The 22,234-nt window shown below is 41.9% G+C and overlaps 2 protein-coding genes across 11 annotated transcripts in view; one reads left to right on the forward strand and one right to left on the reverse strand.

The window, feature by feature from the left end:
* LOC115584857 (myelin transcription factor 1-like) overlaps positions 1-16,646 on the forward strand; it is a 36,183-nt gene extending 19,537 nt beyond the window's left edge. For 5 of the 8 annotated variants that reach the window (XM_030422705.1, XM_030422706.1, XM_030422702.1 and 2 more), the window contains exons 10-23: positions 812-925; positions 1,038-1,255; positions 4,605-4,807; positions 4,923-5,138; positions 5,250-5,398; positions 6,290-6,352; positions 10,464-10,532; positions 10,778-10,840; positions 10,945-11,028; positions 12,362-12,583; positions 12,803-12,894; positions 13,212-13,315; positions 13,782-13,925; positions 15,532-16,646. In XM_030422705.1, the coding sequence (XP_030278565.1) occupies positions 812-925; positions 1,038-1,255; positions 4,605-4,807; positions 4,923-5,138; positions 5,250-5,398; positions 6,290-6,352; positions 10,464-10,532; positions 10,778-10,840; positions 10,945-11,028; positions 12,362-12,583; positions 12,803-12,894; positions 13,212-13,315; positions 13,782-13,925; positions 15,532-15,675 (1,885 nt within the window). In that variant the 3' untranslated portion in view covers positions 15,676-16,646. The remainder of the gene's footprint in view (positions 1-811; positions 926-1,037; positions 1,256-4,604; positions 4,808-4,922; positions 5,139-5,249; positions 5,399-6,289; positions 6,353-10,463; positions 10,533-10,777; positions 10,841-10,944; positions 11,029-12,361; positions 12,584-12,802; positions 12,895-13,211; positions 13,316-13,781; positions 13,926-15,531) is intronic. The other 3 variants (XM_030422704.1, XM_030422708.1, XM_030422710.1) reach the window with 3 other exon arrangements.
* Positions 16,647-19,070: 2,424 nt separating this feature from the next.
* The window catches only part of asxl1 (ASXL transcriptional regulator 1), a 38,819-nt gene continuing 35,655 nt past the window's right edge, over positions 19,071-22,234 (reverse strand). For all 3 annotated transcript variants that reach the window (XM_030422423.1, XM_030422422.1, XM_030422424.1), the window contains one exon: positions 19,071-22,153. In XM_030422423.1, the coding sequence (XP_030278283.1) occupies positions 19,514-22,153 (2,640 nt within the window). In that variant the 3' untranslated portion in view covers positions 19,071-19,513. The remainder of the gene's footprint in view (positions 22,154-22,234) is intronic.

Genomic DNA, 22,234 nt, shown 5'->3' on the forward strand with positions numbered 1-22,234 from the left:
GCTGTTTTCGAGCAGAAATGTGATGAAGAGTCAGTAGGACAGACAGGTGGATGGACACTTCTCCACGTATAACTGCGGTATTTTTTTCCTCATATAAGTTGCCAAGACAGTTACAGTTACTAAATTACTGTTGTTCGGTCCTGTACCGTTGCTTTGTGGGACATTTGTCTTTATTTTGTTGATTGAGGGACCTGTGTAGTTATCAGACTGTCAGAACGACACACCCTCGCATTGCGCCGCTGGCTTATCCATTCACACATGTACAGTTCACCAATATTGCGCCCTGATATTACCTCCAGAGGCGGACAAGCACCGGAGCAAAATTTCTCTGAGACTTTCACACAGATGCGGAGGCGGAGAATTGGCATAGGATCCCCGCATCCAAACAGAAGTGTGAATGGGACTAATGTCATCTAATACTACTTACACTTACTTAAACAGTATTTAGAAGCTATATCAACAAGTTAAACTTCTTTTCTACATATTAAAGTTAAATTTCTGCCAAAAATGAAAATTAAGTCATTATCTCCTCCCCCCATGCTGATGAAAAGTCTTGTCAGTTGTTTAACATTTCAAAGCAAGTCCCTGTTTCTTCTTTAGTTGTTTAGGAGAACACTGCAGCACTGTTTTGCTGTGACGCTCCAGAAATGTTTAGCAGATTATGAAACTTTACCCGACTTTTCATTGGCATGGGGGGAGGAGATAATTACTGAATTTTCATTTTTGCCTGAACTGTTCCTTTAATTGTGTACCTACTTATTAGAGTTGTGTTCCATAACATGCAAATGTTTGGATCTGTCCCCCCTGTCAGTCTGTCCGGCTGCCCCATTGCAGCTGCAGCTAAGCTGAATAAAAGTCAGGACAAGCAGGTTCATTTACAAGCTTCAGCCAGTGAACCCTCCTCCAACTCTGACAGGGTGCTCAGGTGAGACATACAAGCGAAGTGTTTTGTTTTCCAGTTGAGCTTTTGAATGCATACATACAACTATATCCACACCACTATAGGGATAATGCATAACTAATGGCTTGTCCTCTAGGCCCATGTGTTTTGTGAAACAGCTGGAGATCCCTCAGTATGGCAGCTACCGGCCCAACACGGTGACCACCACACCTCGAGCTAACCTGGCCAAGGAGCTGGAGAAATACTCAAAGGTGTCTTTTGACTATGCAAGCTTTGATGTCCAGGTGTTTGGAAAGCGTATGCTCATTCCAAAGACACCCAGCAGCACTGAAACGTCACCCAAAGCCTTCAAATGTAAGACCCACACACTTCATCTCAATGCTCTACTTCTGTAATTGATTTTGACACACAAGCCTTGTTTTACAATGCACAATTGAGAAATTTGCTTGAAAATGCATGTTTTGCTGGAATACAACTTAATTTATAAGAAGGGCAATATCGGAGATTTAAGCTGACAGTACTTTCAGAGACACAAAATATGAAGTGGAACTCAATTCAAACCGTCTTTGCCATCATATTTGTCCAACTTTTCAGTGAAAGTATCTCTTAAAGCACGTTTCCTGCTAAGAAACATGCTTTAAGAGATACTTTCACTGAAATATAGATTATTTCATAATAAGGGGCAACAAGGTGCTGATTTTATAGAGAGAGAAAATCAAAATGGACTTGACTGACTTGGACAAAAAATATAAAGTGGAACTCAATTGAAAACATGTTTCTCATCATTTTTATTCAACTTTAGATGTTTATTGGCAATAAACTTGCTTGAAAAAACGTATTTCACTTAAATACAGCTTAACCTACAATAAAGTGCAAAAACAATTCAACTCATCATATTTATCCAACCTTCACGTTGGAAGGAAACCTCCTTGAAAAAGAAATTCACTGAAATAGCTCAATTTATAATAAGGGGCAAAAAGATGCTGATTTCAGAGACATGAGCCTAAAATTGACATGTCTTCAACACAAAACATGAAGTGGAACACAATTTTAACCATGTTCATCATCATATTTATTCAACTTTAGATTTTCTTTGCAGGAAATTGCTTTAAAAAGCTTCTTTCACAGAAATACATTACATACAATAATAAGGGAAAATTACACTCGTTTCGGAGAGATTGGTCGATTGAGTCTGGGAGTTATTTCTTTATTTCCTTAGGATAGAGACAATAAACCATTTCAAGGATCAGACAGAGTCAAAGTCAGGAGAAAAGCAGGGTTAAAAAACTCTAGAAACAACAATCACTTGGAGAATGCTGGAACGCTTTCAACAAAGAGCAAATCTGAACTGGCACAGAAGACAGGGAGCACACAGAATATATACACAAAGGAGGTGGGAATAATTAGACACAGGTGAAACACATTGGGGGTGGTGGATCACAGTAACGGGAGACACACAAGAGCTGAAAGTGAATCTGGAATGGAAGGAGAGTTAGACACCAAGAATAAAACAGAAAACAGAACTAAAAGACGCGAAAATACAAAACAAAACATGACCTTATGGCAAACAAAACATTACAAATGTATGTTTAATGCAATATTTACATGCATTCATTATTGTAGTTTAAGAGCACAATTAAATGTATATGTCCATGGTTTATTGATTGAATTAGGCAAATTCCTTTGTATACACAAATTAGTGACTCTTTTCTCTACCTGCCAGGCTCTGTATATGGCTGTGGTTACCATTCAAATAAGCAGACACAAGCGCTTTTATTCTGCTGTATTAGGGTGGGCTGATAGAAATAATAGGTAAGCAACTTTGGTGGTAGGTTGCTCAGAGGTTAAAGAGACAAACTAGCAAAAGTTGACAGTTAAAAATCCTTGGCGAGATGGCCCAAAAACCTAGAAACTAGACAGCTGTCAGAGTCGAGATCAGATTAAACATCCCGTTAAGTATTAAGTTTGTCCTCAGCCTTGTGGCTTTGTGTTTGAGTATGGGATGTTTCAAAAGGTTTAAATGCAGATGATTCATTTCCCCATGGGTGTTTAAAAAAGAAGCATTCTGTTCTCATTTATAAAGAACAGTTTGAGCAAGGAGGGTCTTTGAGTAGAATTCTGGCAGATACGGATCATTATTTCTTAGTTTCAGGGTTCGTACGGGTGCTTGAAATCCTTGAAAGTGCTTGAATTTCAATGCTGTGTTTTCAAGGTCTGAAAAGTGCTTGGATTTTAGTTTAAGTGCTTGAAGGTGCTTGACATTATAACTCTGTGTCTTTTAAAAAATTGGGATCAGACTGGATAATTAATTTCTGAAGTTTTTGCTATTATAGAACATAATTTTAGATGTTTACAGCATGATACAATGTACATAATTGTGATAAAAAGTGAAGAAAAAAATCACAAGTATATATATTCCTGTAGATACATATTCTACCCCAGCAGTAAGGTGCTGGAAAATCTTAAAAATGACCCTTAAAAGTGCTTGAAAAGTGCTTGAATTTGACCTTGAAAAATGTGTACGAACCCTGTAGTTTGTCCTTCTACCTTCATCAAATAATATACAGTTTATCAGACGGACGGCTGACTCTTGATCAATTGGAATGCAAACAGAAACAAAGGCAGAAAGGGGCATCTGTTTGATAGGACATAATGAAAAAGAAAGAAATGGAAAGGAAGGGGGGCCTGTGCATTAAGACCTGCAGGGGAGGTCAAAGGGTGACATGATCATGGGTTAAATTTTTTGGCAAATGAAAGGATCAAGGTGGTTAGAAGCTACTCTCAGAAGTCACTTGATGAACCATTCCAGGTCCAGTGTATCTCTTCATCAGTCCTCATTGCATTCTACACAGCCACCACAGACAGCACTGTGTCAGGGAGCTTTACTGCCTGGTACAGTCCTCAGTTCAGGACCATAAAGCACTACAGATACTAGTGTGACACAGCGGAGCGCATAACCAGGACCAGCCTACCAACTGCACCGCATCTACACCACACACTGCAGGAACAAAGCAAGACAAACAATGAAGGACCCCACACACCCCCACAACAATAAGTTCAGGCTGCTAATGTCAGAAAGACGCCTCTGCAACCTAAAGCCTCACTGCACTTAAAAATCCAGACAAACTACTTACATTATCCATCTATTCACTTTTCACTAACAGCAACCAACCTGTATCATCATATCACTGTTCCACCTTCAAACTCATACACTACGCTTTGACACTTTTACTATTTATATCATTATTTGCTTACATTTTGTGCTTGTGTATACATTTGCCTTGTGTGTGTGATGTTTATAGTGTAGTGAGTATACATGTATACAACATATAATGCATTTCACTGCACATTGTACTGTATACTCTGTGTATGTGATAAATAAAGAACCTTGATGGAGATTTGCTAGTAGGCTAGCTTAATATGGTGCAGAGCATCTCCTCACTCCGATATGACTGTTTTTGTATATGATCAGTGTGTGTACATTGTGAGCCAAGGCACACACAATTATACATGACTCTTTTGCTAAAATACATAAACACTAGTCAATTAGCAAAAACAAACCTGATATTACTGTTGCTACCAGCAGCAGCTATGTTAGCCACATTTAGCTCTAATGCAGTATTCATATAGTGTTAGGCTACATATGTAGCACTCTTCTCTCCTTCTTTTTCCACTGAATTCCCTCTGCTCCACTCCCACACAGGTAAATCGTTCCCTAAGGCCTCCTCCCCCAGTCACAGTGTGTCAGGAGGCTTTTCTAAGAGCGCCTCATCCTCCAGTAGTTATGACTATAGCCAAGATGCAGAAGCAGCCCACATGGCAGCAACGGCCATCCTCAACCTGTCCACCCGCTGCTGGGAGAGGCCAGAGACTCTCAGCACCAAGGCCAGGGAGCCCTGCACCAAGGTACACAGGCTTTCATTTGGACCCATTCGTTTTGAAACTCATGTAGATTGGCTTTTTGGTCTTCTCATTGTCTGTGTGATTGCAGTTACACTGACTGTATATCTGAACCCTGTAGGAGACTGACATTGAGGTAGATGAAAATGGCACCTTGGATCTCAGCATGAAGAAGACCAAGAGGGAAGGTATGCAGCCTTCAGAGCCTTCATCCTCCTCATCTTCATCCTCTCAACTCATTGGAGCCACCTTGTCTCAGGGCCACACTCAGCCAGAGTGGGAGGGGCCATTGGATTTCACCAAACCAAGTGGAGTCAAAGAGGAAGACCATGAAGAGGTACTGTACACACTCAGTATAGTAATATACCCAGGGTCATACACAATAAAACTTTATTGTGGAATTATTTTGCCACTTTGTGGAGGTAACCAATGTTTTACCTTTGTTTAGGTGGAGTATATGGCTCCCTCATACACCTCATCTGATGGTGAGGAAGAGGACCAAGAAAACCTGGAGGACAGGAAGTACCCCGGTGAGGTCACCACCAGCAGCTTCAAAGTCAAGTTTCAGCCCAAAGACAACAAAAAAGAGATCCTTGTGTAAGTCAACTCCATTCCATTCATTTCATTCAACGAAAGCTTGCATTCATTCACCCCCGCACTATAAATTCTATAGCTGTCCTGACTTACATAATTAATTAACTGATGATCAACAATTCATCAACAATACAGTCTTCACACAGGTTTTTACAAATATAAAGTTGCAGCTTGAGAAAACAATTTAGTCACACTAACAATCAAACAATAAAAGTAACACCAAATCAAGTAACAACAAAGGAAGCAATTAGTTATCAAACAACTGAGGAGGCAGCTATGCGCTAATCAATGTCTAGTCTTATAGGAAGAAGAAGAAGAAGAAGAAGAAGAAGAAGAAGAAGAAGAAGAAGAAGAGCAGCAGTAACAGCAGCAAGAGGAGGATATATGGCCTTATCTCCTAAAATTGTTGAGCCAAACACTTCTCTGTATGGAGGAACCCCACATTTGAACAAGAAAAGGGAATAAAGACAGAAGGAAGGAAAGAAGAAAAACAATAATGCATGGGCAGTAGTGGCCTAAATATCTGGTGTGCCCAGATATTACCACCCTCCCTTGAGCAAGGCCCTTATGGCTTAAGGCTTCAGTGGAGTTACTCAGTGGTCAGATCAGACTATGGTTGTTACTCAGCATGGAGCCACACTAACATATTTAGTCAAATGATCTGAAGACTGGGTAGAGTTCAGGTGGGTCAACAAACACAGATAACCACCTCTCAGACAGAGATGTACTTCTCTGTAAATATTATGCCATGTCCATGTCATCGTGTTAATGCCAGTATCCAATTTATGAATAGCATTTCAACATGAAGAAACTCAGATTCTTCTAAAAGCTAGCATGTCAGTATTCCACCCTCTTCCAAGGCAATGGACTCAGAGTGCATGTCTTTGTCCCCAGATGTCCTACCCCAGGTTGTGATGGAAGTGGACACATCACTGGCAACTACGCATCACATCGAAGGTAAGACCTGAACTCTGACTTGGACAAGATAAGCAAAGTATGTTTGCTTCACAGATCTATGGTGTGATATTACTTTGAACTATGCTCCTTACATTGATTCTGACTGGAATCATTTTATTTATTTATGGAAAAGGGGATTTGTCAATTTCACGACATTTCTCCTTCTCGAAAGGATAAGAAGGCCAAAAATGTAAAACTGAGTCATTATCTCTTCTCCCCCATGTTGAAGTCATAGAAGTTTCACAGCAAAACAGTGTTACAGCATTGTCCCAAACAACTGAAGTAGCTGGGGACTTGTTTGAGACCAAGTGGCTCCATGCAGCTTGTCCAGTGTAATCCAAGTAGCAAATTATTTGAAAAGACATCATCTACACCCTTGATGTGTAGTTGTGCTCATGCACCTACTTCAGACAATGTGGGTGCCTTTAGCTTAGCAGCTACAGTGATGGTTTTGGTCTGAAAGATGATGTCAGTTATGTCTCTTCAAATCAATTTGGGATCTTGGGGCTTCCAGAGACTTGGATTATGCCCAGATGAGCTGTATGGAGCCATTTTATATTTTTTGAGTCTACAGCCACTTGCAGTCGCTGCAACACTGTTCTGCGTGAATAAATGTTTTGTGGACTATGAAACTTGACCAAAGTTTCCATCTGCATGTCGGTGAGTAGATAATGAATGAATTTAAATTTTTGGTGGAACTGTTCCTTCAAAGTTCCAATTTCTGAAGAAAGTTGTTTTTTCTTTTTTATCTCACACTACACTCCAATTAACTACACGACAGGTCCAATTCGTAAGAACTCCCAACTCAAAATCAAATACTGACACTTTAGGATTGTATGTTGGGTTGGCTACCACCCAAAAGCATCAGTATTTGATTTTGAGTTGGGAGTTCTTACGAATTGGACCTTTAAGATCTGTTTGTGAAAACAATGGAAATAGTCTACTAAACTCTACAAAGTCCTACCTCCTGGAAACACTCAACAAACCTGATTCCAGCCTGTGGATAAGATTAGATAAGCATAACACAGAGCTTGATTAGGCTAGTCCTCACCAGTGCATTTGATTTCTGTCCAACTGAATATCACTACTGCCACATTCTAATGAATGTAGGTATAATTATTATTGCTTACAGGTTTTCTCTGTATGGAGGTCAGCTACAAACAAGCCTTTGGCTTTGAAGTTTGTTTTTTATGGTTGGAAGAACCTCTTCATAAGGGCTTTTCACACTGCATATCCTTAGCCCCTTTTCACACACCCATTGTTAAAGTCCAGGGCTATACGATTCACACTGCACTTCTACCAGCCCTGTGTTAGGTGCTTTCAAGTTAAACTCAACATTTTAGAATGTTGTCTTAACCTCTTTAGCCCTGTTTCATACTGGTTACTCTTAGCCCGGGGTTTATTTGATTTTCTAGGGATAACCCCACAAAATCGGGACTAACCCTGTTCTGGATAAGGGCCAGCAAGCCCTAGGCTAAAGTAGGGATTAGCCCACATTGGAATGTGCCAATGTGAATGCTTTCTTAGCCCGGTGCTAACAGCTCCTTTAGCCTGGGACTAAGCACAGTTTGAAAAGCCCTATAGTTCTCTTTAAAATTGGTCTTAATACTTTCAGATTAACATATAGGTGTTCAGATGACATTGGTCAAAGTAAAATAATGACATGGAGATCGTTCACCTTCTCGTTCATCTGATCAGAGGGCTACTGTAACATCAGTGCCTTTGCTGCCTTAATGTTTCTCTAACATGGCAAGTAGTTCAGCAGATGTGTCCAGGAGCCCAATTTTATAAATGTATATTGTACACTTCTTTCCACACATAAACTGGTATTTATAAAAGAGGGATGTGTGGTGAGAATGTATAACTCAGCTCAACTCACCCACCCAGTCTTCACGCAGCTGGAGAATAAGAACAGCTACATCACAATGCTGTTTGTTGACTTCAGCTCAGCATTCAACAAAATCTCACCCATGAAGCTGGTTGGAAAACTTAACACTCTGAGCTTGAGTACAACACTCTGCAGCTGGATATCGGAGTTCCTCTCAAGCAGACCCCAGACAGTTCGGCTTGGCATTTACACCTGTGCTATTGTAGTGCTCAACACTGGAGCCCCTCAGGGCTGTTTGCTCAGCCTCCTTGTTCACACTGTACACCCATGACCTCACTCCCAGACATCAGAGAATGGTCACAGTGAATGGTCATTGCACAGCACCACCCTGGCTACTAAAAAAAAGGAAAGTGGAAATGAATAAGTGCAATGCAATTTAACTGGCTTTGTCTCATTAGCGAGGTTCTCCAACAGCATCAGAACAGCTGTCAGTGCATGCAAACATTATGCACAGCTGAGAATATTTCTAGTACTGCTTGGTGTGCCTGTAAATCATCATTGTGGTATTAACTAACTCATCATTATAACTTTTTCAAAGATAATCAATGATGAATCTATAGATCTCATACTGAAACAGACTATTCAAAGTGCTTTACTGTTCAGGGTCAAATGGAGAGATCATTAGCAGGGAAGTAATGGTGGAGCCATGTAGATAAAAAGAATGATACAATTCATCACTCCTAAATAATTTATATAAAATGCATATAAATGCACCTCTACATGACATTTTACTAAAATCTGTGTAGACTGAAAAATAACAACGTTCAGTGAAACTGGCAAACAACATAAACAATGTCTTACTGTAAGACCCCCCCCCCCCCCATTATATTTCATGTCCACCTCGTAATTTTACCTGCCGCTATCTGGTCTGAAGTATGCACATTGTCACGACCCATTCTTCCTTTATAAATACCAGTTTATGTGTGGGACAAGGCATACACATGTTTTTCCTGCGTACACATCATTTATACATTTGGCCCCTTGAGCACCTCATGTCATCTGACATGGAAAATGACTGTTGCACGGTATAATATTGCTGTGTTTGTGTTGTAGCTAGAAAATCCTAATTAATTTTGCTCCATGGCCATCATTGAAACTGATCAATCACTTTTTTGTAAGCAACTCAGGATAAAAGAGCACATGGGAGAAAGACATGTTCAACATTGTAAAAAGGTTTATTTTAACCCAAACCATGATTTCCTAATCCTAACTAAGCATTTTGATTGCCTGAACATAACCAATTTATGCTGTTGTTGCCTAAGCCAAAACTTTAGTATTTCTGTAGCCAAAAACTTACCAAGTATTTTTGTCTTAACCAAACTTCTTTTTTGTTGCCTCAACCATACAAGGACATTGTTTTGCCTACACCTAATCAACAATTGTGTTGCTTAAACCCAACCAAGTATTTTATTTGTCTAACCCTAACCAAGTATTTTAGTGGTTTAAACCTTACCAAGTATTTTCATTGCCTAAACCTAGCAAATTATTTTTGTTGCCTACAGATAACGTATCAAGCTAACCAAATATTTTTGTTGCCTCAACCTTAGTTTGAGGCCCAAACCTTACAAAGTATTTTTGTTCCCTAAACCTTACCAAGTATTTTAGTTGCCTAAACCTATGCAAGCAACAACAGACAACTGAGAAGAAACAGAAACAAAAAGAAGTATAACTGTATAACACATTACAGAATACAAGAAATGAACCCTGATCTTCTGAGTGACAATCCTGCAAAAAGCACACTCAGCCATGACAGCATGCTCCAGGTTAAGAATTGACACAGTTTTGTATGTTGAATTGATTGTCCTGGAGCAATATTATAATATTATTATTTCTAAGGGACAACGCTAACACAGCAATATCAGGTACACCCATGACCTTTAGTCACTTTATGTACCACCTGACCAGGAGAAATGTTGAGGATTTCTTACCTGTTATTAAAACAAAATTTTGAACTGCAAAAATCCTGCCAGAGGATTTACACCTCATTTACATCTGATATCCTTCTGGCTGAGATGACTACAGCCACACACACACACACACACACCCACACACACACACACACACACACACACACACACACATTCATTATTTGTCCTGCCCAACTATTACTCTACTTCTTGGCTCTGTAGTCCAGTTTAGTTTCTGGCTCTTTCTTCCACTCATGCTCAGACATCCTGTTCTCAGTCTGGTTTTCTGACGTTCTCTCTCTAACCTATCTTCCAGTCTGTCAGGCTGTCCTCTTGCTGATAAATCACTTCGGACCCTCATGGCTGCCCACACAGCTGAACTAAAGTATGTGTGCTTTCTCCTGCCTCTCACCTCCAACATGTTCACTGAGTCTGCAGCTACAGCTCTGTCCCTGCTCTCCTTTTAACACTAATATACAATAGTTAACATCAATCATTATTGAGACCAATACTGAAAAATCCAAACCAAAACAATGAGCCCTAAATATTTAGTGAGGAAAACTGGCTTCTACCTGCAATTTGCTTATAATGTAAGCCTGTAGAGTGAAAGAACATCTGTGTGTGTCTCAGGTGTCCGACTCCGGGCTGTGATGGATCAGGCCACATCACTGGAAACTACGCTTCACATAGAAGGTAGGAGCCCTTCTCCTGTTTGTACCATCAGATGGCCGGTTGTACCATCAGTTACTCTGTACAGCCAGATCCTGTGATTCATCCTCTCTGTTCATCTCTGCCAGTCTGTCCGGATGCCCACGAGCCAAGAAGGGTGGGGTCAAATCAACTCCCACTAAGGATGACAAGGAAGACTCTGAGCTGTTGAGGTGAGCAACATTAGCTCATTAGCACCCAAGTAATGCATATAAAGTATTAGACTGCCAATGTCCCATGTCTGTACTAGGATTTGTGTTGATTTAGTTTCCAGTGGTGGTTGTTTTACTCATGTGATCTAAACAATTCAAGTAATTCTGTAGTGTTTAAAAGTCCAGAGGTAAAAAAAAAAACGTATAGAAAGAAAATATATGTAATCACTTTGAAACTTCGTAACATGTTTCTGTCAAAACTCAAATCTTATCTTATAATTATCTGAGGTTGCAGTGTGGCAGACTTCATGGAGCTTATAATAAAGCCTCTAAGCTCCATGGTTAACTGAGTGCTAGTCGCTACAGCCAAAGGTAGCTACTGCACAAAGTAGCAAGGTGAGTTGAGTGAGCAGCAGGTAGCGTTTATGCTGCCCCCTATAGTTTGGGAGCTACCTTCGAATTCTGGTAATTTCTAGAAATTACATCTTTAATGGCATGAGGATGGGACCCAAACACAGATGGAGGAGGCAGAAGGATGACTTCAGTGATATATTAATGATATAACTTACTGTCAAGTAAAGGCTGGCAGATTGGCAGGCAGGCACGTGGGTAACTGCTCCAGGTAAACACATCAGTGCTTGAACACAATAAAGAAACCCCAGTTTCAGAAAGAAACTATACACTAGTCAATGGAAAGAGACAAATACACTTGAAACCACTTGAATTGAGCAACATATAAGGTTTGACAATCTTTAAGATAATTTTGAAAGTCAATAAAGTTGCAGTTATGGTAAAGATAGTAAAATTCCATCACATTTTATGTGATGTAGTGGCAATATATGTCATAAACACAAGCCTGGTCGTCAGTTCAGCACAGAAAAAATATTGAAAAAGCTAGAAATCCCAATAAATCTGGCCATATTGAAAGCTGCAGTTATGTGAAAGAAGAGTTGGTCAGTTCTGTCTCAGGGGCAAACTACAAGGTTTCAGTTATTGGTTTGATGAATCTTCAACGAGGCGACGCCAGCGACGTAACGTGACTGTTGGGTGTGTAGTCTGTCTAATAATGTATTTTCATAGTCTTATATTTCGTCTTTTTAATTGACAAATGTGTACTTCATAGCTCAATTCAAATGAGATCAAATATTTGTGTCTCTCTCGGTTCACTACTATACATGTCTTTTCTGAATTACAGCCCCATGGTGGACCCAGGAAGGGAAGGGTCATTGCCCCGCTATTAATGTTCTGAAATTTAAACATGTGTCTTACTTGAACCAGCCTCTTGACACCTCCATCTCCACTCTTCATCAGTGAGAGTCAAACCAGTCAGACAATGCTTTCTACCCGTGTCTAGGTGTCCAGTTCCTGGCTGTGACAGCCTTGGCCACATCAGTGGGAAGTATGCCACCCACCGCAGTGCCTATGGCTGTCCACTGGCAGCACGCCGGCAGAAGGAAGGTCTTCTAAACGGCACTCCCTTCTCCTGGAAGGCCTTCAAGACAGAGGGCCCAACCTGCCCAACACCAGGCTGCGACGGCTCTGGACATGCAAATGGCAGCTTCCTGACACACCGCAGGTATTCTTAATATCTGGGATTCAGCACAAGAAAACAGTGTTATCTCAAACAAAGACTGTAAGGCAGGTTCATGTCGATTAACCTTCCCCTCCACTGGGTCCACTGTTTTCTATCACTGTATATACTGTAAATAAATGTATTAACTCATACACTGTATAGTGGAAAGTGATGGATTTTATCCTTCATGAGCTCTTGATTCTCATCAGCCTCCCCTCTCAGTCTGTCAGGTTGTCCCAGAGCATCAGCAAATAAGAAGAGATCCAAGTTTCCTGGAGACGAGTATATCACTGCAAAGTTCAGAGCCAGCGATGGTAAGAGGCAGTACTTTCCCAAATGCATGTCCCATGACTGTGACTATAACTACTAATACTAAGACACAGACACATTGAAATATTTAAAAAACAGGTTTGTCAGGGACAGCAACATTCAACACTGAACATGCACAGACTCAGACATAGGAGCCCAGAAGTGATGTTATCTACAGTTTAATAGGCTGACGCTACAACAAATTCAAAAATTCAAGCCCACAAATAAAAGTGATGGTTGTAATGGAACTTTGACAGCCAGAGTAGGTAGGGTTGATGGTTGTCTTGATATTCTTCTGCTGTGTGTTGATGCTCTCACTCAGTTCTGGACAACGATGAGGACATTAAGCAGCTTAACAAGGAGATCAATGAGCTGAATGAGTCCAACTCAGAAATGGAGGCTGACATGATGAATCTGCACACTCAGGTGAGCTCAGCTGCTCAGATCACTGCGCTGCTCCCAGCAGGGTGAGAATGACACACTCAAAATACTGTACATTGAGGAGACACTGCCATTTGATGGGAGGATTAAGATTGAGCATAGAAAAATACCTGGCTGCAGAGAAAGGTCTGTGCAAGATGGATATTACACAGACCAGTAAGTGGAGGGACAAAATATTTATCCTGCAACATACTGTGTCACAATAGGTAGAGATATATCATGTTGCCACAGGTGCCAAATATTTTTTAGTTTTCATTTAATTGTTTGTTTATTGAACTTATAAAGATTTTAATGAAGCGTAGTTGTAACCTTCCTTTGAATATTTCTAACTCCAGAACTGTTCTGCTTTCTGGCAGTTCAGTCTTTCACCAGTCTATGGCTTTTCTACATTAGAATAATGGCACATGTTCACTGTGTTGCTGCTTCAGGACTGTGACTGTCTCTGCCACAGATCTCCTCAATGGAGAAGAACCTGAAGAACATGGAGGAGGAGAACAAACAAATTGAGGAGAAGAATGAGGCCCTGTTCCTGGAACTGTCCGGCCTGAGTCAGGCCCTGATCCGCAGCCTGGCAAACATCCACCTGCCGGCCATGGTGAGTGTATAAAAATTATTAAAGGAGAAATTCGCCATGCTTTATGTGGATATCCTAATCAGTGTTGATGGTAAATGTATTTAATTGAGGCAATAAATTCACAGATGTGTAGGATGTGAGGTGTAGATGATTGGTTCACCCCTTGGGCCTCTGTCAGTATTGCCACCCCGGTGCTGTATAGCAGGTCTATATTCCATGTCCTTGGTTCTTTTTAGAGCATAGGGTTACTGGCTGTTTGGAAGAGCTCTGAGGCACTCATGCGTGCCATTATTGTCACCCTACAATCAACTGGAAGTCCCAGTGGGTGTTTTATAATATACACAATTTATTTAGTTTGATTTAGATCTTAGTCTACGGAGAAAAAATATTAATTAAGAATATTTTGAAATAATAAAAACTGAGAAGACATGTTGTAAAAAAAAAAAAAAAAAAAGGTGGCTGGGTGGACCGATAAACTAATAATCATCAGCGGTAGTCACAGGTAGTCTGTCAATTCAGGCCATATTTCAAGCAACACTCAATACAACAGGAGGAAACATGCATAAATCTGGGTCCACCACTTGGCTGCTTCGTGTATTATTTTATTGTATTAATAATGTTTAGAAATTATGATCAACAGAGCAGGACTCAAACAACATGCAGCTCGCTATCTATAGCCCTCAGTTTGCCCCAAATTCGAATACCGGTAGATATGTGAAATAGATAGAAGTTAAGGCTGAATATTGGCTAAGTTATCCTTTAAGGTTTGTTTTAAAGGAGCAATGTATAAGATTTGGCCAGAATATTTGTTGAAAACATGAACCAACATCATCATCAGAGTGAGAACAAACAACAGTGCTGATGTAATGTCAAAGATGTTGCTGAAATTTCTGTCTTTTACTGAACAAAGATGAGCTTAATTGCCTTGTTAACTCATTATAGAGTTGTGTTCTCTCTAAGGCTGCTACACCCAGTTTAGCTGAGCCTCCTTTGCCTTTGGTCCTTGTGATCAAACTCTGGCTGCTGGCTCCACTGCTAAAGCACTGCTAAACAGTTGCTAGCTACAGCCAAGGATAGCTCGCAAAGAGCAGCTGTTGTTACTCTGGTGATATGCTGCCTCCTTTTTTGGCACTTACCTTGGAATGATTATCCAACTGGAACATTTAAAGGTGCAATTTGCAAAAATTGTCCATCTTTTGAATTCGCACTCCAAACAAATAGAGGGCAGCATATCAACAAAGTGCATCAACTGCTAACTGTCGACTCAATGTATCCACACACTACATACAATTTCAATGTGCAACCTGGAAATGCGCACCCTGATTCAAGGGACATGTGCACAACCACTATCCGTATGGGCCAATTACTTTTTGCTGGTCTCAAAACCTAAAATGTTGGCAGGTATGGCTCAGTGTAACTAGCATGGAAATCCCACATGCATGCACGTGGCTACCACTCATAACTTACCAATGGAGTCCTCTCTGAGTTTCCGGAAAGAAATGGGTTGGGGGATTTCAGTCACTAGTGGCACATTTAGGCTCCTGTGGAAGACTGTGTAGAAAAGGTAAGTCACGACTTAACTGACAGGATTTGGAATTTTCTGACGTCTAATCTTCTGTGTGTTCAGCAGGAGCCGTTGTCAGAGCAGAACTTCGACAACTATGTAGAAACCCTCACCCACATGTTTACCAATAAAGACTGCTACCAGAACCCTGAGAACAGGGCTCTGCTTGAGTCTATCAACCAGGCGGTGAAGGGCATCGAGGTGTGACGAACAGTAGGACACAGGGCGGGCATCACAGTGACAACATACATTTTTTTTTTCCCTCCAAACCCTTTAGATACTGTATGCAATTATTTTTTCTCATTTGGAACTTTGTCATCTGTTCTCAGCATTTGTTTGCTGTTTGCATGTTGCTTTATGATGGTGTGATCGTGAACAGATTAGGGTGTGGGTGTTAAGTGTGTAGTAGCACACTGGACTCAAACTGTTGCTGTAAGCAAAGGCATCTCAAGGTATCCATTGACAGGCACAGAGAGTGCAGAACAAAGTCAGGAGTTGAATATACAGCCTGGACGAATAGAATCTCTTAGTTAGTGAACATATCCCACCTCCACTCAATAATGTTAATAGTATTCTATATGAGCATATTGGTGTTGCACCTCCAGGACTAGTTTGTAGCTTCATTCTTACTATTGCTGTGTAACTATTCTTCCTTTGCAAATGTTGGTTTAATAACAACTTATTTATTCATGTCTGCTGTTTTATTTTTTTATGTTGGCCTATTTATTATTCATTATCTATTTACATTTTTTTTTATTTCAAAATGCTACCTGAGAAGATTTTAAACAATAACCATGAGAACGGATTAATTTCCTCTCCATTGTTTAACAATGAGGAAATATTTTAAGATATCAACTATAAATTGTTTTATATATCTTATTAATTTAAAAATACTGGGATCTTTTTAAGTGCAAATATTTTGTAACTAAAAGTTTTTTAATAATTTTCTAAAAATCTTTTTTTGGTGCTTCTGTTTATATGATTTTCCTTTTTATTTTCCCAAACTATTTTGAGTACATTGCAATACACTGGGAATATTGAGCTGCATATATTGGTTATTTATTTGGTGAAGAACAAAGTGATGGTGAATATTTATTTTGTATTGTCTATGTGTTAATGATGGCTGTTTAGTCTTTAAGTTGCTCTTGAAATAAAGGTTAACCCGCTGTAAATGTGGACTGTATATTTGTATTGACTCATACTTACATTGTAAGATGTAGGACTGATGGATACGAGTTCTTGTACTTCAAGTAAAACAGCCTTTATCCATAGGTCATTTGTTGCTGTGGGACAACCCTCTCCAAAGATACATGTTTAGCTCTCCCATATAGATTTTGTTAAAATGTAAAGTCTTCAGACTCTTTGTTAGCCTTGGAATAGAAACAATACTCATAGCATGTGGTGAAGGTAAATCAAGTGCTGGGAATGTTCATAGAAGTCTGAGCTAACTTGGTGGTCATGGCCCTGAGCAATCCTGATACATTTACTACATCCTTTATTATATCCTTTGACCACTGAAGGACATGTGCACAGCTTCTCATAAATAATACCTCTGTCCTGATGTTGTGCCATGCATTACATTACATATCTGTATTACCACCTACCTTCTTTGCAGTGTATCTCATCTAAACTTGGAGGATCCAGCCCAGACTTGGTACAGATGTTTCTACACCCAATCCCTCCAACGTAGTGGTGCTCCAGCATGTGCAGGGGTATAGAACACATATTTTGTACTTGGTGGACTTTCACAGAGGCATATTTACAGTTTACACAAAAAAGCCTGTCTGGGTCTCTCAAATGGGAGAAAACTTGTCCGGACGTGTTCGTCACTTCTCACCTGCGTCGCTAGTCAAAGCAGGGTCAGGGTGACAACAGACATCCTGGACGCGACTCAGGGGAGCGAGGCGAGCACATCGTTGCTCGGGCCTTTGAACGGCAAGTTTATTTATAAAAAGAACGAAGACGGGACTATCAACAAGAACGCGGTGATTTGTAGCTTTTGTAAAAAAGAATTCGCCTATCACCGAAGCTGCTCCAGCTTGATTTATCATTTAAACGCTAAACACGTCGGGATTGAGAGTCTGCTTAAGTGCCTATTTGAGACTCAGCACTTCACCAATAAAAATGTGGATTTCAGATCTTCGCTTTTTAGTGTATTCAATTGATTAGTCCTGCAAAACAATTTTGTAATGTCCTAGAATTTGAATTCTTTATTTGGGTACCTTTAGCAGATATGAGATTAAAATGCGATTAATTAGATTAATTAATTACAAATCCTGTAATTAATTAGATTATTTTTTTTAATCGCCTGACAGCCCTAGTTTGAATACATAAGAATACTTGAAGCGGTCAATTTGCCTTATGCCGAAAATGAATTGCCATGAAATGTGTTTTAACTAGACAAACCCCAAACACACCAGTAAGCAAGAAGCTTCTTGGTTCCAGACCAACAAGATTAAGGTTATGGAGTGGCGAGCCCAATCCCCAGACCTTAAAATCAAACTCTCGCCAAAAGGCAACCAAGGCTTCATTTGTGATTGAAAATGAGTCAAACCCTCTTGTAAAAGCATAATTACGAAAAAAAGAGGCACTTTTAAGATTTACCGTAGTTTCGTTTTTGGGCAAGCCAATTTTCAATGGGGTAGTTCAAAAACCCTCTTTTTAGTAAACTCTGCGCCCACAAACAAAGTTCTCAATGCTCGTGTTCATGTGTAGAGACCCTGGTGATACTACCAGCAAAGTTTCATGTTGTGTCGAGCCTTCTTAGTGTTTTAAAAATAGCGATTTTGATGCTAGCGTCAGAGTGCCCCTGCACCCCAATGAAAATTAGCTTGCCCAAAAACGAAACTACGATAAATCTTAAAAGTGCCTCTTTCATTGTAATTATGCTTTTACAAGAAGGTTTGACTCATATTCAATCACAAATAAAGCCTCGGTAGCTTTTTGGCAAGAGTTTCACTTTAATCCAGTAGAAAACTTGTGGGGTGACATCAAAAATGCTGTTTCTGACGCAAAACCAAGAAATGCAGAGAAATTGTGGAATGTAGTCCAGTTGCAATGGGCTGAAATACCTCTTCACAGGTGCCAGAAGTTGGTCGACTCAGTGTAACACAGATGTAAAGCAGTTCTCAGAAACAGTGGTCATACAAACAAGTATTAGTTCAGTGATTCACAGGAAAGCTAAATCTTCAAGAATTGTTTTAGTTTTTACAGTAAATGTTTAAAGGTGTAAAGTAAAACGCAGACACTGCTATATTTGAGAACAGCCTAATATTCCTTTTTCTTCTCTTTCTGTAAAGTTATAACACATTTGATACATTTTTCTTCATGTTTTGATTTGGAATAGAATGTGTATGGAAACAAAAGCTAATAAGGATTTTGAGCTTTTCTCACTTTCTTAAGAATGCCATTTCCAACACAACTGTACCCAACGATGAAAAGATATTCTGTAAATGTATCGATAAAATTATAGTATCATTTATAATCCAAAAATTATAGAAGACAAAAATGAGGGACCCTATCACTGCTCAATAAACTGTAAGTACAGAAGAGATTTTAAAGGAACCCTGAAATGTGTCCAGAAGCAAAACCAGTGAAACAAAGTCATTTACTCATTTTAATGGTTAAAAAAATACTTCTTTGCGCAAGGAGACAACAATAAGCCCCCGTTTGTTGAGTAAACAAGGGACCAAAACAATGATGGCCACCAAATGATGACAGGTGGAGCAAGATAAGATGAGGTAAATGTTTTTGAGGAGAGAAAACAAAAAAGGCACAATTTACAATCAATCATGCCCCAAATTCACAATAATAATAGCAATAATAATAACAATAATAATAACAATAATATAATCAGTACAGCTAAAAAATCTGAAAATCTGCAACAACAAAAAATACAGACCAATTATATTTTACAAGGCGAATCTGCCTGTCAGGCTCCTCCTGTGTGTGTTCTACCCTAATCAGGTTACTGTACACTCCCCGGAAGTCCTGCTGCTGATACTGTACAGATACCAGTCCTACAGTGCGCAGGGGCTTCAACATACTATCTGACCACCAGACATGACACACATAGTTTGGAAGGCCCAATGCAATCGTCATGGCAGAAGGCACCGCAGCCTTGGCACATGATCATGGCTTTGAGGCGGCACGAGCACTTGAGCGCCACCTCCTCTGCCGTACTGTCAGTAAAGGCCTGGATGCTGAGGGTGGTTTGGCCGGTAGCCAAGCGGGGGCGCAGCTGGAGAACACCGTCTGCCATGCTCCTGGAGAAACCGCCATTGTCCATTACTGACACATTGCCTGTGTAGCTTACCCCTCCGACACCTCCACCTTGCTTGGGGAGTTTCCCATACAACTGGAAGGGAAGGGAGGACACAGACGAGGAGGGTGAAGGAGAAGAGGATGAAGGCGAGCCAGTGGAGTAGGATGCTTTGCCATGCTCTTTCTTTGCCATCCTGGCTAAAGTCATCTCCATGTTGAGGAGTCCTTCCATCGCCCCGCCGCTCAGGTAGCTGTCCACAGAGCTCCCAGGCTCTTTTTTGGTAACACTCATGAGTTTGGTGGGAGAAGATTTCCCAAGAGCCTGGCAAGAGGGCCGCGCACCAACTTCATTCTTCACAGTGGGTGCAGGAGACAGCTGCTGGTGAAGGTGGGAGAGCTGGGACTGTGGGGGCCTCCAGTTAATCTTAATAGTAGGCAAGACCTCTGTGGGACAGGAGTCTGCATGGGGAGCAGAGGGGCCATTAGGCATGGTCCGGTGCGATGGCTGGGGCCTGTCTGAAGTGGTGCCCTGTGAGGGTTGAGGACCATGAGAGTCTTTGATTACTGCAGACACGGTCGTCTGAGAGCTAATATCTGACTTACTTCTATATGTCAAAGAACTGGAGGAGGATGAAGAGGGGGGTAGAGAGGTGATCACCGGGACAGCCCCGGGGGCCTGCTGGGGCTGATACTGTGATAAGGTTGGAGCCTCCCTCACACAGGAGACTGGGCGACCTGGTGGAGACTTCTTGTGGATTTGAGAGGGTGCAGTGAGTTCTGGGCTAGAAGACTTGGCTGAGACCTCAGGCCTGTTGTGTGACCCTGGGGTCCGTGACACTTGTGGTCTGGGTTGAGGTCCTGGCAATCGGTTAATTTCCAGCCTGTTGGCAGAGTGTGAGGGTAGAACTTTCTCCAGGGGCAGGCTGCCCTGTAGAAGCTGAGTGACCAAAGGGTTGTTGGCCTCCACACTGGACAGAGGTCTGGCTGAGCTGGCCAGTCTCTTGGAGGCAGCTGTAGCATTTAGGTGAGTGACAGCAGGCTTTAAACCTCCATGACACTCCTCTTCAGCAGAGCTCTGTCTGGAGACTCTACAATCATCTCCGGACTCCATTTTGACCACAATATTGGTGTCCCGAATCCCCCGTGGATGGACTGTGTGAAGAGAATGGGGTTCCTGGGAAGGCAGGCAGCTGTGCTGAGGGTGAGGCAGGCCATTGGGGAAGCAGGGCTGAATGACGGTCTGACCTTGGCGGCTGGACACATGGGCCTGAATGACTGGCTGCTGGTTCTGAGAAGGAGGGCTGCAGATGACCAGCTGGCCATTTCTCTTGGTACTGAGTTGGGGGCACCAGTCCTGGTCAGGCTGCTGCTCATCCTCCTGGCTCTCATTCTCACAGTCCGAAGCAGTTTCCGTGGAGTCACTATGGGTCCCAGCCTCGTCGTCTTTCTCTCCGCCAGAGGACTCCACATGTTGGGAAGAGGATTGCCGTTTCTCCGTAGCTGAGTGAGAAAACACTTCCTGGGCGTCGACGTGGTGGGAACCATGCTGTATAACACCACCCAGTCCAGCATCCTTCACTTTTACCTGCTCTTTTGGCTGACAGGAGCTGGCTAGTGTCTGAATGACATCCACACCCTGAGCCCCGAACCTGGGAAGGGAATCTGGGATGGAGGTTGGGGCCAGCGAAGGTTTTTCACGACCCTGGTCTGCCCTCTCAGTGACAACAATGGCAGACTCTGGCACCTTGCTTTGCCTGGCTGACTGGCTAGCCAAAGACTCAGATACAGTGTCAGGCTCTGGAGAGGGTACGTCAGATGCCTTGTCCGTGAGCCCATTGGAGGAGCTCTGGACACTGGCTGTTGTTGCCTGTATTTCCTCTCCAACTTCTGGCCCCTCAGCTGCTTCCTCTAGGGCAGGGCTTGGTGTCTGTGGTGGCTCCAAGGACATGGAGGTTGAGGTAGTGGACAGTGAAGGGGAAGGCTGAGATGTGGGGTCTACACTGAGAAGCTGTAGTTGTGTTCCAGACGAATTAGTGCCTGAAGACGATCCCTGCTCCTCCATCCCACAACCTCCCCTTCTTCCACTTCCTCCTCCTCCTCCTCCTCCTCCTCCTCCTCCTCCTCCGGGCTCGATAGGTCCTGGATGCTCTCGCGCTCTTCGTCCATTGCTGCTATCCGGTAGCCCAGCAGCAGGCCGCAGCCTGACCCCTGCCGGCCCTGCCCCGTCGCTAGTGGCTGCAACAGCAGCAGCGGCCTCGCGCTGAGCCCTGGCTTGCTGGGCGCGGGCTTTGATGTCTGCCAGGGTGCGCGCTCCCCCTGTCCCCGACCGCCGCGAGCCCTCGCTGGGCGGCACGATGCGGGGGCAGATCTGGTAGGTGGGGTGCCCTTTGACCCAGGGAGGTTTGATTCTGGACAGCTGAATCTGGGACAGAGAAACAAGGACAGTTGGTCAAACTGTAACTAGAACATCTCAACAGGCAAATTATTTTATTTGCAGATAACA

The sequence above is a fragment of the Sparus aurata genome, chromosome 7 (genome assembly GCF_900880675.1).
Source record: "Sparus aurata chromosome 7, fSpaAur1.1, whole genome shotgun sequence".
NCBI classification, from domain to species: domain Eukaryota; kingdom Metazoa; phylum Chordata; class Actinopteri; order Spariformes; family Sparidae; genus Sparus; species Sparus aurata.